Source organism: Canis lupus, chromosome 20 (assembly GCF_048164855.1).
Source record: "Canis lupus baileyi chromosome 20, mCanLup2.hap1, whole genome shotgun sequence".
Classification (NCBI taxonomy): Eukaryota; Metazoa; Chordata; class Mammalia; order Carnivora; family Canidae; genus Canis; species Canis lupus.
Window position 1 is genome coordinate 33,925,065 of NC_132857.1, and position 14,271 is coordinate 33,939,335.

The 14,271-nt window shown below is 42.7% G+C and overlaps 1 protein-coding gene across 25 annotated transcripts in view; it reads left to right on the top strand.

The window, feature by feature from the left end:
- The window catches only part of CLASP1 (cytoplasmic linker associated protein 1), a 267,443-nt gene that overhangs the window by 91,794 nt on the left and 161,378 nt on the right, over nt 1-14,271 (top strand). For all 25 annotated transcript variants that reach the window (XM_072788828.1, XM_072788829.1, XM_072788832.1 and 22 more), the window contains exons 4-7: nt 102-205; nt 1,600-1,691; nt 3,734-3,809; nt 8,534-8,631. In XM_072788828.1, the coding sequence (XP_072644929.1) occupies nt 102-205; nt 1,600-1,691; nt 3,734-3,809; nt 8,534-8,631 (370 nt within the window). The remainder of the gene's footprint in view (nt 1-101; nt 206-1,599; nt 1,692-3,733; nt 3,810-8,533; nt 8,632-14,271) is intronic.

Sequence of the window (14,271 nt, forward strand, 5' to 3'; positions counted from 1 at the left end):
GTGTACATCATTTAGTCGTCCCAGTAATTGAAATGCCAGTTGGTGACTGCAGACCCCCCAAAATAGGCTTTCATTTGATCAATTTACATTTTGATTTTCAGTGCTGCCAAGTTTAATAGACAGACTGGGAGATGCTAAAGACTCTGTGCGAGAGCAAGACCAAACTCTGCTGCTGAAGATCATGGATCAAGCTGCTAATCCCCAGGTAGGGCAGGGAGGGGCTCCATGGCTTGCTGGCATCCGTTGTCTGGCCTGCATTGGGCTGTGCACTAATCGGGGAATCTGCTTGAGATTCTCTCTCCCTTTCCTCCCCCCACCCTAGCTCATACATGTGCACGCTCTCTCTCTCTGAAATTTAAGTAAAGTAGAAAGATTTCACTACTTTTGTTTTTATTTACTTTGATTATTTACCTATTTATTTATATATGTTTTTAATTTAGAGAGTGTGTGCAAGCAGGAGGGCAGAGGGTCAAGGAGAGAGAGAACCTTAAGCAGTCTCCACACTTACTGGGGGCTTGAACTCATGACCCTGAGTCAAGAGCAAGAGTAGAGCCCAGTGGCTCAGCAGTTTAGCACCGCCTTCAGCCTGGGGCATGATCCTGGAGACCCGGGATTGAGTCCCGCATCAGGCTCCCTGCATGGAGCCTGCTTCTCCCTCTGCCTGTGTCTCTGCCCCTCTCTCTCTTTCTCTCTCTCTCTTTCTCTCTCTGTGTGTCTCTCATGAATAAGTTTTAAAAAAATCTTAAAAAAAAAATCTAGAGTAGAATGCTTTAACTGGCTGAGCCACCCAGATGTCCCAAGATTTAATTTTTTAAAGCTGATGTGTTTCACATGAAAATCTCCGTAACATTTCATCTGTCTCTGCTACCCCCCCACCCCCAGGATGTTATAAAAAGTAATAAATAGCAAAGGGTGTTGACTAAAATAGTGGGCTTAACATGGGTATTGAGTGTTTGATTGAATGCATTAGATTCTTGAGCTCATTTGTGTAGGTGACTCATTTTCTCTGAAAAGAGGTGAGGTGGTCATGGTGTCTGGGGAGTCAGGAGACCTGGCCCTCATTCCTATCTGCTAGTGAGCTGGGGCTGCTGGGACAGATGAACAGAGGGACGCAACCTGGCCTTCTAGGCTTCAACTGTACAATGTATAGGAGGTGGGGTAGGGTGGTAGAGGTTATTAGAAAAAGCCATCCAGGGAAGGTAAAACCTAGAATGTCTTAAAAGATGAGCAGATGTGTGACTTGTGGATAGGCTGGGGACAGCTGTTTCTGACCAGGAGAGCAGTAGGAGTATGTGCTCTTTGGCAAGTCACCCAAACCTCTCTTGGCCTTACTTTCCTCATCCATGAAATGGGGACAATTACACCTTTCTTTCAGAGCTGTTGGGATAATTAAATGCAGTTATATAAAGGAATGTGTTTGGAAAAACTCTAACTTGATACAGAAATACAAGTTACCTATGTTTCAGTATGCCCTTGAGGGGCTGGAATGGATTGATTGAAGTTGGGGCTGACTTGGCACCTGTTGCAGTCCCTCTTCCATCAGCCTTATATTGAAATGAAAGCCTCCTCCTCTCCTCACCTGTCCTTTGTCATCTACAGTACGTGTGGGACCGAATGCTGGGAGGCTTCAAGCACAAGAATTTCCGGACTCGGGAAGGCACATGCCTCTGCCTTGTTGCCACACTCAATGCGTAAGTCTGGGTGGGGCCTGAGGGTTTCCTTTAGCTGAGCATTTTTATTTTTAATTTTGTGTTTTGAAGTAACTATGGATTTCAGGAAGTTGCAGAGAAATGTCCTGGGAAGTGCTATGTACTCCTGCCCCATGATCCTTTACTCTTAACATCTTACATGTCTGTAGTGCAATGCCAGTGCCAGGAAATCAATACTGATGCAATGCCCAGGGCTTATATAGATTCCTCTGGTGACACACACACACATTGTGTATGCAGTTCTGCCCAGTTCTGTCTCACATGTAGCTCCAGGGAACCATCACCACTGGTGAGGCACAGGCCAGGCTCCCTCATGCCAATCATCCCCCGCCACCACTGGTCTGTTCACCATCTCTATGATTTTGTTATTTCAAGAATGTTATATAGATGGGATCATTTATTCCTGTGTTTTTCTTGGGCACGGACCCATTGCTGGGTCATCTGGTGGGTTTGATTTTAAAGAAACTGCTTAATTGTTTTCCAGAGTCGTCTGTACTGTTTTTACATTCTCACCATTAGTGAATGGACGACTGGGTTTTTTCATATCCTTGTTCTGTTTTTTAGCCATTTTGATTGGTGCGTAGCGAATATCTCATTGTGGTCTTAATTTATAATTTCCCAATGACTATTGATGTTGAATATTTCGTCACATGCTTATTTATAGGAAAGGCTTTTTAAAAATTGAAGTTACAAGTCGCCTTTTCTGATTATAAAAGCGATATTGTATATGTCAGAAAAAAATTTTTTTTTTAATTTATATTTATTTATGATAGTCACACACAGAGAGAGAGAGAGAGAGAGAGAGAGGCAGAGACATAGGCAGAGGGAGAAGCAGGCTCCATGCACCGGGAGCCCGACGTGGGATTTGATCCCGGGTCTCCAGAATCGCGCCCTGGGCCAAAGGCAGGCGCCAAACCTCTGCGCCACCCAGGGATCCCTATGTCAGAAAATTTATATCAGGAGGAAGATCATGATTCGGTACATTTCTACCGCCTTCACAAAATCACTGTTAACTTGTAGTGCATATTTAGCTCAGCCTGTAAAGTTCAAAAACATCATTGGGATAATAATGTTTATGTCACCTTGTAGATTTTCCACTGATACGTTAGCCTTTGCAGCACCATTAAATTGCCTACATTTGCATCTTTTAAAAAATGTTTCTAGTTTTTTTTTAAAGATTTATTTATTTGTGATAGACATGGAGAGAGAGAGAGAGAGAGAGAGAGAGAGAGAGAGGCAGAGACACAGGAGGAGGGAGAAGCAGGCTCCATGCAGGGAGCCCAATGCGGGACTCGATCCCAGAACCCCAGGATCGCGCCCTGGGCCAAAGGCAGGCGCCAAACCGCTGAGCCATCCAAGGATCCCTGTTTCTAGTTTTTGATCACAGTGCTTTCACTTCTGAGAATGTATCCTAAGGAAGCCATCAGATTACCAGAGGGAGTTGTGTTTACAAGGGCTCTGTGTGGTAGTGTTTATGACAGTGAATAGTGGTCAGCGACTTTGGTGCTGTCCAGCAGGGCAGGGTTAGCTGGAACTCTCTGCGGCTACTGTGTCAGGGTCCTTCCCCTGAACAGCTGTTCACTGACCATCAGCTGTGCACAGGAGGGGAGTTAAGGGAGGAGGGCCCTCAAGGGACTCGCAGTTTAGTTGAGAGCACAGAGTTGGGCAAAATAGGAATGGCTGTTTGACAGAATAATAATGCAGGGGCAGCCATGTGTGAGGCAGGCAAGACTGTGGGAGAGGCTGGGGCCTTGGCTTGGCATTGTAAGTTAGGAGCCAGAATGGGGCAAGCGTCGAGTGCTAGGGAGAGCACACTACTGTGGGCGGCATGAAAGGTTTTAAACTCTGTGCAAAGGCCAAACTTTGTGGTGAGGTTTGGAACCAGATGGGCAGAAGATGGGAAGAAAGAAGAGCTGAGGTGTGAGGGGTGATTAGGCCCGGGGAGGAGGGGGGGTTGAGAGGGAGGGAGGCAGTGTTTCTTTTCTTGGTTCTCACCAGCAGTAAAACACTCCTTCTGTTTTCAGCTCTGGAGCGCATACTTTAACACTAAGCAAGATTGTGCCACATATATGTAACTTACTTGGAGATCCAAACAGCCAGGTGAGTGTATTTTAATGAGAAAGAATGATATTGGTTATAGACCATTAAAACGCATTCTGGTGTTCTATGTATACCTGATAGGTGGGTGGGACTTTATTCATGTATCTAACACTGATTATTGTTCCAGATAATTCGCATTAATGCCTTTTAGCATTTATAAGATACCATTGGGGAGTGTGGTGGTCACTCTGTTCTGTTCTCTATGTGGCTGAGGCCTCACTAACCTATTAAGTAATGTCATCCAGACCAGCTTCCAAGATCCTGCCCCTCTGGTCACTCACTCTGCAGCCCAAAGTGGGTGGCCCTGGGGAAGAGTGATCAATGCTGATTGAAGTCAGTTAGGGATTACCTCTTGGGGTAGGAGGATTGATTGGAAGGGACCTAAGGGACCTATTCTGAGGAGATGGCAGCTTCCAGTATTTTGTTTGGGTGGTGGCCACACTGGTGTATTTAACACTGGCACATGAAATTCCTCAAACCCTAATGAAGTGTGGATGGTATTTTATGTAGATCTTATGTAAATTCAGAGACCAGACACCAAAGCACCACTTCTTTAGTGTAGGAGTAGAGGAGCTGGTAATCCTTGGACCGTCACCATGCAGGTCACGGAACTTTCCAAGCCTGGGCTTCAGAAGTGCCAATTCTCCCATGGATTCAGTTCTGTTTATTCCTGAGAGTCATTTTTGTTATATTAATGAGCTCCTATGAACTCATAATGAGAATACCTCATTAGATAAAGTGGCTGAAAATCAGAACAGTAACTTACCAGAGAAATGCACTTGGTAAGAGGGCATCTGATTTTAAACCTTGCCCAATGATTGCTAACGTGCCCCAGAGAGGTTGTGCCAGCTTGCCCTTCCACCTTCCCTGGCTCCTGGGTCCCTGTGGCTCTGGGCCCTGTCAGCTCTTGTCCTTCCTACTTCCTCGGCTTTGCCCTTGCTTACCTTGTCTCTGCTCCTGCCTTTCCCGTCCCTATCCCCTCTTCTGTGCTCTGCCTGTGGGTTCTCTGGGTCTCTCTTGCTTGCACCTGCTTTCCCCTTGCCACCCACTCGTTTAACCAGTCTTCATTGACCATGGAAGTAAAATTTCCAAATGTTTTAATTTATTGAATCATACTTTATGTTTGTATTAATTTAAAAAGAAACTTAAAAAAATTCTAAGTTATCAAATGGGTTATTAATGTGTCTTCTCCCAATTTGGCTTTGTTTTTGTTTTTTTTGTTTTCTATGCGGGGCGGGGGAATCCTTTATTGAAGTTACACTTTGTGGTGATTGCTGCCATCCCATGGTATCTTTAAGCAGAAGAGGCAGCCTGGCTAGCTGAAGTTCCCTGTTCGTAACTCAGGCGGTCACTGGCCACATGGGTGACATGAATCCGCATGGTGGGCCTCTGGGACACGGAGCAATTGGGGCAAAATGAGGTTGGTGTTCAGTTGGCAGCTTTTGGCAGTCTGTCACAGACAGAGCCGAAATACTCCAAACTCTGCACTTGGACAGTCATCTGTTGATTTGCAGCTGCCTTAGGAATGTTTATCTGCACACGTACATGCACACACATGCACAGTCCGCATCTCCTAGAACCCTCCTGTCAGGAAACTTTACCACCAGCTTCTCTGCTACTGATGCAATTAACTATTCCTCTTCTTGGGGTGTGTATATATGTTGCATGTGCCTGTGCTCTTGCCTCTATTTTAATCTTTTCATCCATCTTTCCTACTGTGGGCCCCAGCAGGTGGCTAGCCTCCTCTGTATCCCAGTAAACAGTGGTCTTGTGAAGGAGATCATAGGTCTGAAGACCTCAGATTCTGTAAAGCATTCAGCTCGGGCCTGCTGGGCAGGGCTTAATGTATTGGGGCTCTTTTGTAGTCCCAGTGGCCTGAAATGTTGGGGTTCCTTTTTTATGGTGAGCCTGAGGGTGGGCAGAAGCAGTGTAGGGCCCATGTGGTTGTATTAGAAGTGAGCACTATGTTGTGCCTTCAGTCTGAGTGGCTTTTACAGAACTTCCCTTCTCAATCGGAATGTGTTACTTCGTAATACTGAAGAAAATGCATTCTGCTCTATTTCCTGACTTGACCCTCAAATGTTGTCTGACCCCATACCTTTTGTAAGCCTGAGGAATGAGGATTTTGAAGGCTGAAGATAGTGGTTTGGAAGATTTGGATATACGACTTCCATTAGCCATCATGTTGAGTGTTTTAAACACACAGCCTAGAGGCCCCCAAACTGCTGTCCTGAAATCTGATTAAGCCTGCAGACTGGAGTCCACACAATGTTTTAGTTTCACATTTTGGAGTTTTGGTATTCTTATATTTGGGAGATCTGTATTTGATTTCTCTCGAAAGATTGGAAGCTGTGGCAGAGCCGTACCTGTATTCTTCCAAGGCTGGGTGATGGTGGCCTGTTTGCCCGACCCTCCCATTTTCCCTCTTCTCTCTGGCAGCAGGGTCCCCTGCCAGAGCCATTTGTCATTGTATACCCACCTGGCTCCACTCATGTATCATGTCCCCTGCTTGGGCCATGTAGGCACTTTGGTTTGGCATCTCGTAAGCACTCAGATATTTGTTGAATGAATTATTTGTTGAATGAGTTATTTTTTTTTTCTAGTCCTCAAAGCAGCCTGCAGCCTTCGTCAGCTCACAGAGAAAATTGAGGCTAAAATAGTTGATGTCTTTTATTCAGGGTTACACAGTTCCTAAATGGCCAGGTGGGTGCTCAGGTCTACTTTGACTCTAAGGCAGGTCGTTATTCCACTAGATGTCTTAAACTCCTAACAGTCTAGACTTTCTGTGTAGGACAGGTTGTTGCTTGCTTATTAAGGTGAGGGGCTCTGAGCAAATATCACTTGAAAGTGAGCCAAGTGATGCACTTAGTACTGCTCTTCAAGACACGGTGGCATTAACAACTTGGGTAGTATATACACGTTTCCATATAAAAATGGTGCCTAACATCAGAAGGTACTTCTTTTCCCAAATAAACTGAAAATCTGTATTAGTTGGCTTGGGCCGCCTTAACAAAATACTGCGGGTGGCCTACATAAGAAAGCTATTATTTCTCACAGTTCTGAAGCCTGGTAGTTTGAGATCAGGGTGCCAGCATCATCTGGTTCTGGAAGGGTGCAGACGGTTCCCTCACTTTGTGCTCACATGACCCCACTGTACACATGTGGAGAATGCAGCTAGCTCATAGGTGTCTTTTCTTACAAAGACACCAGTCCTATTGTATTAGGGCCCTATTCTTATGACTTCATTTAACCTTAATTACCTTCTAGGTACAATAATGCTGGGGGTTAGGACTTCAACGTATGAGGGGCAGGGGATGTAAACATTCAGTCTGTAACATGACAGTTTGCCCTTTACCACCATCAGGGGAAAAATAATCAATGGAGTTACCTGTCCTATAATGCTCTTAGGTCAAGAGTAGCCTGCAGTGTTGAGAATTGTAAATTGTTTGTATCCCTACTTCCTGCCTCTGTCTTTTGTTCTCTGTTATTTTGGTTTCATTGCTTGAGACCAAATACAAAATTGTGTTGCTCCCCTGTCTTTGCCTACTGGAGTAAGCCTACATCTCCCCTCCTCCCCACCCCTCACAGGCTGGCCTGGGTTCCAGGGTATGCTAAAAGTGCCCCACCCCCATGTTTTTATTTGCAAAATTTTAAATCTAAAGAAAAATTGTAGGACTAGTATTAACATCTGTATTTACCAGTTAGCATTTGTTTTATCTCTCCCTGTATGTATACACACTCACAGAAATACACTCTTTTTTTCTGAACCATGATATTTTTGCTCTGAGATACTTAAGTGCATGTCTCTCAGTAACAAGGATATGTTCTTATATAACCACATGCTATTTTCACATCCAAGAAATTTAATCTTGATAACAGTGATAATATTTGATGTACAATCCAATTCAAATTACCCTGTTTTTGTTTGTTTTCAGTCTCTTCTGTTTCTTAAGCCTTATTTATTGCTGCTTTCTTAACTTTGTTCATATTTGTGTTGGGCCAGCTACTTACTTGCTCTTCCTGAAGTACATGCCATGCATCTCTGCTTTCATGCCTTTGCACACAGGCTGTCCCTTGTTTGGAACCTGTCTCGTTCCATCTTTACCTGGTAAAATGCTGTCCCCTAAGCACAGTTTAAGTGGTTCCTTCTTCAAGAAAATGTTCCTTGTTATCGTCCAGTCTTCTTGCTCCATTCCCTAAACTGTGCGAACACTTTATACACTTGTATGATGTTTACTACATCCTGTTCTGTATTAAATGTAGAATTTATGGATTTTTGCCCTACCCCACCCCCATCTCCTTTTAGCTCTTGTATACAGGGCTCTATGAATTATGGCCTTTACTACCCAGTTTTGTTGCCAAGTATTTGTTTTACTGAATTAAATCTACACTGCTTTTTATATGGTGTTTTGTTTTTAGTATAATTCATTTATTTGTAGTATTTTCCATTTTGGGAAGATTATCCGATTCCTGACATCAAATGAAAGAATTGAAAGAGCTAAGGGATGTGAACTTCAACATGTTTACAGGGATGGGACCCAAATATTCTTTGGAATTGTACCAACAACATGGCTCTGTCTAGTCAAACGTCTATAAGGGATTGTATCACAATTGCATTGATAGATTGGTAATAAACTTGGGGTGGTGTATAGCCTGTTGTGTCCCAGCAGGAAGTGCTGTGGATTGACACAGAGCAGCTGTAAGATCTCTTCTTTTACATCTAGGTTCGAGATGCAGCAATAAACAGCTTAGTGGAAATTTACAGACATGTAGGAGAACGTGTGAGGGCAGATCTCAGTAAAAAAGGATTGCCACAATCCCGGTGAGTTCAGACTTTTTTTCCTTTCTTCTGCTCTTCTTCCCCTCTTCTTTTTTCAGTTAACGTCTTGCTTAATTTGTTGTGATTATATTCAAAGAATATGTGGTTAGAGGATTGGTGGTTGGAGATCTTGTCCAGATAATATGTTGGGGGCCCCTCCCATTCTACTTCCTCAAAAGAAGTACTGTCACTCAGACATCTAGCCACATCTCATGTCGTGTTTTGATTTTAGAAGCATATTTAAAGTCAACTTTGAAAAATTCAGCCTTCTTTTGGTTCATATATTTCTATATCTTGGTTGCACACAATGCCTAGTATAGTAGGCGCCTAGAATATATTTGTTTGCATTAATGAAGCCCTTCCACAATGTGTCTGGATAAATAAAGAAATAGTTCTGGAAAGCATCTTGGAAATGGTAGTTTTCTGTTAGTCTCAATATGTACAGGCCAGTGGTAAGGGTATCAGCATCTCAGCAGATCCAAGACCACATGAGTCCACAGATGTCTCTGTTGTAGTTAACATTTAAAAAAAATAATGAACTGGACATCTTTAATTTTAACTACAGCGGAGAAATTGTAAACTGTTTGTGCTTGCCCTGTTCCTTTAAGGGAGAGAGTAATGTGCAAGTCCTGGGAAGCTGGACATGGCCTGGGCTTCTGGAGCAGCTAGAGTGAGCCTGTCACTGTGTCCCTGGAGATAGCAGAGCCCAGAGATATGAAGTGACTTGGGAGAGCACATAGCACGAGTCAGGGCTCAGAGGGAAGCCCTGTTCTGACTTTCCTTTTAATTTTCTCTATCCCATTTTGTAAGAGTTTATAGAGTATTAGGATGTGGGTTGGCATTTTCTCTATCCCATTTTGTAAGAGTTTATAGAGTATTAGGATGTGGGTTGGCATATACAGGAATCCTCTGTCTTAATGTCCCTTAATGGTATATGATGAAAGAGAGCCCCTTACCCTAAAGTAGGGGTTCTATGCACAGTCAAGTGGGGCTATACTCTTGTGTTGCTGAGAGTCCTATCTGACCCCAGGGTTGCTCTCACGGTGCCCCTGAGCTGCGTGCAACATAATTAGATGGGAATAAAAGTATTTTCATGTTTTTTTATAACAGATAATCTGTGAAAATAGATTTATTTTGTTCCCACGTTTTATGAACCTCAGCTTTTTGGTCTCTGAGTTTATGGGAGAATACTTAGGAGAAAGATGAACTTAAAGACAAAAGCATTACACGGTGTGCTAGGGAAAATTGGAGGGCCCAGGTGAGCAGGGAGAGCAGGGCTGGAGGGAAAGGGCTGTTTACTCATGACGTCAGCATCATCACTGGGAAGACCTATCCTACTCCAGGGGTGGCCTCAGTGGACTGCATAGCTCGCAGTGGCTCTAGGCCATGAGCAGACCATCTCATGGTGGGACTAACGCATCCTGTCTGAAAGCTGCTGTAGCAAGCCTATAGGTCTGGGAGGTGATAAGGTGACACTGAGATCTAGAGAGGTGAGTGCACAGAGACTGCTATCCTTGGGGAGGCCGGCTTGCAAGGCTTGCTCTGGGCTGTGGTGGCTGGAAGCTTTGATTTGGGGGGCTTCCCACCATTCCTGAAGAGTGGGCAAGAGTGGCTCCCTGTATCCCAGCAGTGGGTGTCATGCTGAGCACCTGATTTCCTTCTGGGAGTCTGGCATTTTGTCAAGTGCTACCCCAGGAGATGTCTGCATGACCAGCCACAGCAGAGCTCCAGTTGCTGGGGATGTAAAGCATGTTCTGTGACTCCACTCCACTGGGAGAGGCTCTAGGAAGCTTGCGCTTGGTTTCCTGCAGACTTTACTCCATGTACCTTCTCCCTTTGCTGGTTTCTCAGAGTGCCTTAAAGTATGATAGTGATAGCTGTGAGTGTGAATGTATGCCAAGCTCTCAGTCCTCCTCAGTTAAACCCAGGTGTGGGCTTGGAGACCCCAACACAGAGGGTAATTTGGGTAAGGCTCCAGGGGCACTTAATGCCAGCCAGAGCTAGGGCTAGCACTTTCTCATCCAGACTCCCATCACTCTCCTGTTTTTTGTTTTTTAAGTATTGAAAAGAAACTATCGAAGAGTTTGGGCCTCTGTGAATGGGAATGAAGGCCTCTGATATGAAGGCCTCTGATATCTCATGTGGCCTAAAATCCTTCCTAAAATTTGCAGACTACACGGAGAGGGTCATCTAGGGAAATGGGCCAACATCCTTCACTGCTGTCAGTGTAAACTGTGGTAGACAGGGCAGCCCGGTGGCTCAGCGGTTTAGCGCCACCTTCAGCCCAGGACATGATCCTGGAGACCTGGGATCGAGTCCCGCATTGGGCTCCCTGCATGGAGCCTGCTTCTCCCTCTGCCTGCACCTCTGCCTCTCTCTCTCTCTCTCTCTGTGTCTCTCATTAATAAATACAAAAAATCTTAAAAAAAAAAAAAAAAACAAACCAACAATACCTGTGGTAGACAGGGTGCCTAGAGAAGGAGGCTGTTGGTACTTCAAAGGCATTACTCTGGTGAAAGAAGCCAAAACTTCCTATTTCTTTGTATTTATTACAAGACACTTACCTAGCACTGGGAGGGTCAGAGGCCCTAGCTGCCACCTTTATTTTGATTTTGCCAGGGACATGTGCAAATGGAATGAGACTTTCAAAAGTTCTGCTGTTGTTTGGAAAATTTATTGTCTGGTATTTGTGGCTCCAAGTGGCTGGTGGGAATACTTGAACATTCTAGACTTCTGTTATGTCATTCTTATATGTATCTATTTTGCTGTTGCATGAGATCATACATTTTTAGCTGAACAAGATTCCACAGGACTAATAAAGTATTGCAGGATATGCATGGTGCTTCCTGAAACTTGGATTTCATCAAAAATAAAAATGTTGCCCCCTTAAGAGTTTGTCCATTGAGTGAGTGCCGTATTTGAGAAGATTAATTATATTTGTAAGAAAGATGTGATGAAAAAATGCCTTGATATAATATCAGCTAAGTGATATAAAAGTTAAGATCAATAATGTGCTTTGAGGTGCAGTTCCTTTTTCCATTTCACAGTTGGAAAGAGACTTGTTCTTTCACTTTGGAGGAGCTGGAATTTTGCTTTTGGGCCGTGCATCTGGTTATTATTTGAGTCTTGTCTATCTGCTGGCTAAAATATTTTATTTTATTTTATTTATTTTATTTTATTTAATATTTTATTTATTTATTTATTTATTTATTTATTTATTTATTTATTTATTTATTTATTTATTTATTTTTTAAAGATCTTATTTATTTGAGAGAGGGAGAGTTGGGAGAGGGGCAGAGGGACAAGCAGACAGCAGCGGAGCCTAACATGCTGGGCTCGATCCCTGGACCCTGAGATCATGACCGAATTGAAATCAGTTGCTTAACTGACTGAGCCACCCAGGTTCTCCTCATTTAGAATGTCAAAGCCAGCACCCCATTGTGTTCTAGCTTTTAGTGTTTCTGCTGAGAATTGCAAAGCCATTCTGATTCTTCAACCTCTGTGGATAACTTTTGATTTTCTTTGTCCCCAAAGTTTGTTTGAAACTTTATGATGATGAGTCTTATATGAGACTATTTTCATTTTTTGTGTGGTGCACTTGGAGGGCTTTTCCATCTGGAACCTCATATCTTCTGGGCAAGTTTCCTTAAGAATATAACTATTATGTTTATAAATATAAATAGTTCATAAATAAAACTAGTACATAAGTATAAGTTTTATATCTATATACTGCTTATATTAATAAGTATAATAGTTCTGACTACTTGGACCGGTCCCTCTGATTTTATTTTTTCTTTCCTATTTCTATCTTTATATTTTTGTTCTGTCTTCTGGGGAGATTTTCTCAAATTTATCTTCCAACCATTCTATTGGGTGTTTGATTTAAAATTTTTTCTTTTTTGGGAACACCTGGGTGGCTCAATGGCTGAGCATCTGTCTTGGCTCAGGGCATGATCCTGGGGTCCTAGGATCGAGTCCTGCATCACGTTCCCGCAGGGAACCTGCGTCTCTCTCTGCCTATGTCTCTTACCTCTCTCTCTCTGTCTCTCATGAATAAATAAATCTTAAAATTTTTTTTTCCTTTTTTGTTCTAATGGTATGGTCCCTTTTATACCATTGTTTCTGTTTTTAAAATAAGAGTCTTTTTGAAATATTCCTATACAATAATTTTTATGTGTATCATATTTTTATAATTTACCATATCCCCTTTAAAGTGAAGAGTTGTTTTTAGTATATTTAGAAAGTTGTGTAGCTATCATTGTTATCAAGTTTTAGAAATTTGAAAAGAATCCCTGTATCCATCAGTAGTCGTTCTCTTCTTCCTTTCTTCTATTTAGCCCCTGGGAATGACTAGTCCACTTTATATTTTATGGATTTGACTGTTTTGGGACATTTCATGCAAATCACATAAAATGTAGCTTCCTCCCTCCCTCCTTCCCTCTCCTCCCCTCCCCTTCCCCTTTCTTTCCTTTTCCTTTTCCTTTTCCTTTTCCTTTTCCTTTTCCTTTCCATTTGACAGAGCACAAGCAGGGGCATTGGCAGGGAGAGGGAGAAGCAGACTCCCCACTGTGGGGGGACTCAATCCCAGGACCTGGGATCATGACCTGACCCAAAGGCAGATGCTTAACCAACTGAGCCACCCAGGCACCCAGAATGTAACTTTTTCTTGATTGCCTTCTTTCAGTTACCACAGAATTTTCAAAATTCAACCATGTTATACCATGAGTCATTCTTTTGTATTGCTGAATAAAATTCCACTGTATATATCATATTTTGTTTATCCATTCCTCGGTTGATGGACACTTGCTTCCACTTTTTGGCTATGTGAATAATGTTGCTGTGAAAATGGATATATAGATCTCTCTTATATTCCCTACATTCAATTCTTTTGGGTAGATTTCAGAAGTGGTTTTGCTGGATCATACACTGTTATGTTTAATTTTTTGAGGAACCACACCATACTGCTTTCTGTAGCTGTTGTACTATTTTGCATTCCTACCAGGAGTGCCAACAGTTGTTATTTTGTGTTTTTGTATTGTTTTGTTTTATTTTTTGGTAGTAGGCATCCTAATGGGTATCTTATTGTAGTTTTTAGAAATTTTATGTACTTTTGTTGAAAATCATTTGACCATTAATGTAAGGATTTCTTTTTTGTATTCTCAGACTTCTTCTCCTGATCTATAAGCCTGTCCTACTATCAGTATCTCTACTATCTCACTAAGTAGAGATTTGTAGTAAAATTTGAAATCCAAGTTTGTTCTTCTTTTCAAAATGGTTTTGGCTGTTCTGGATGCCTTGCATTCCATACGAATTTTAGGGTGCATTTGTCAATTTCTGGAAAAGGGCAGTTGGAACTTTGATAGGAAGTTAGTTTATATTGAGTTTGGGGAATATTGCATCTTAAAAATATTAGGATTTTCAATCCATGAACATGGGATGTCTTTTCATATTTAAAGTCTTTATTGACTTTAGGGGAGCCCCTGTGGTGCAGCGGTTTAGCACTGCCTGCAGCCCAGGGTGTGATCCTGGAGGCCTGGGATCGAGTCCCACGTGGGACTCCCTGCATGGAGCCTGCTCTTCCCTCTGCCTGTGTCTCTGCCCATAAATAAATAAATAAATAAATAAATAAATAAATAAATAATC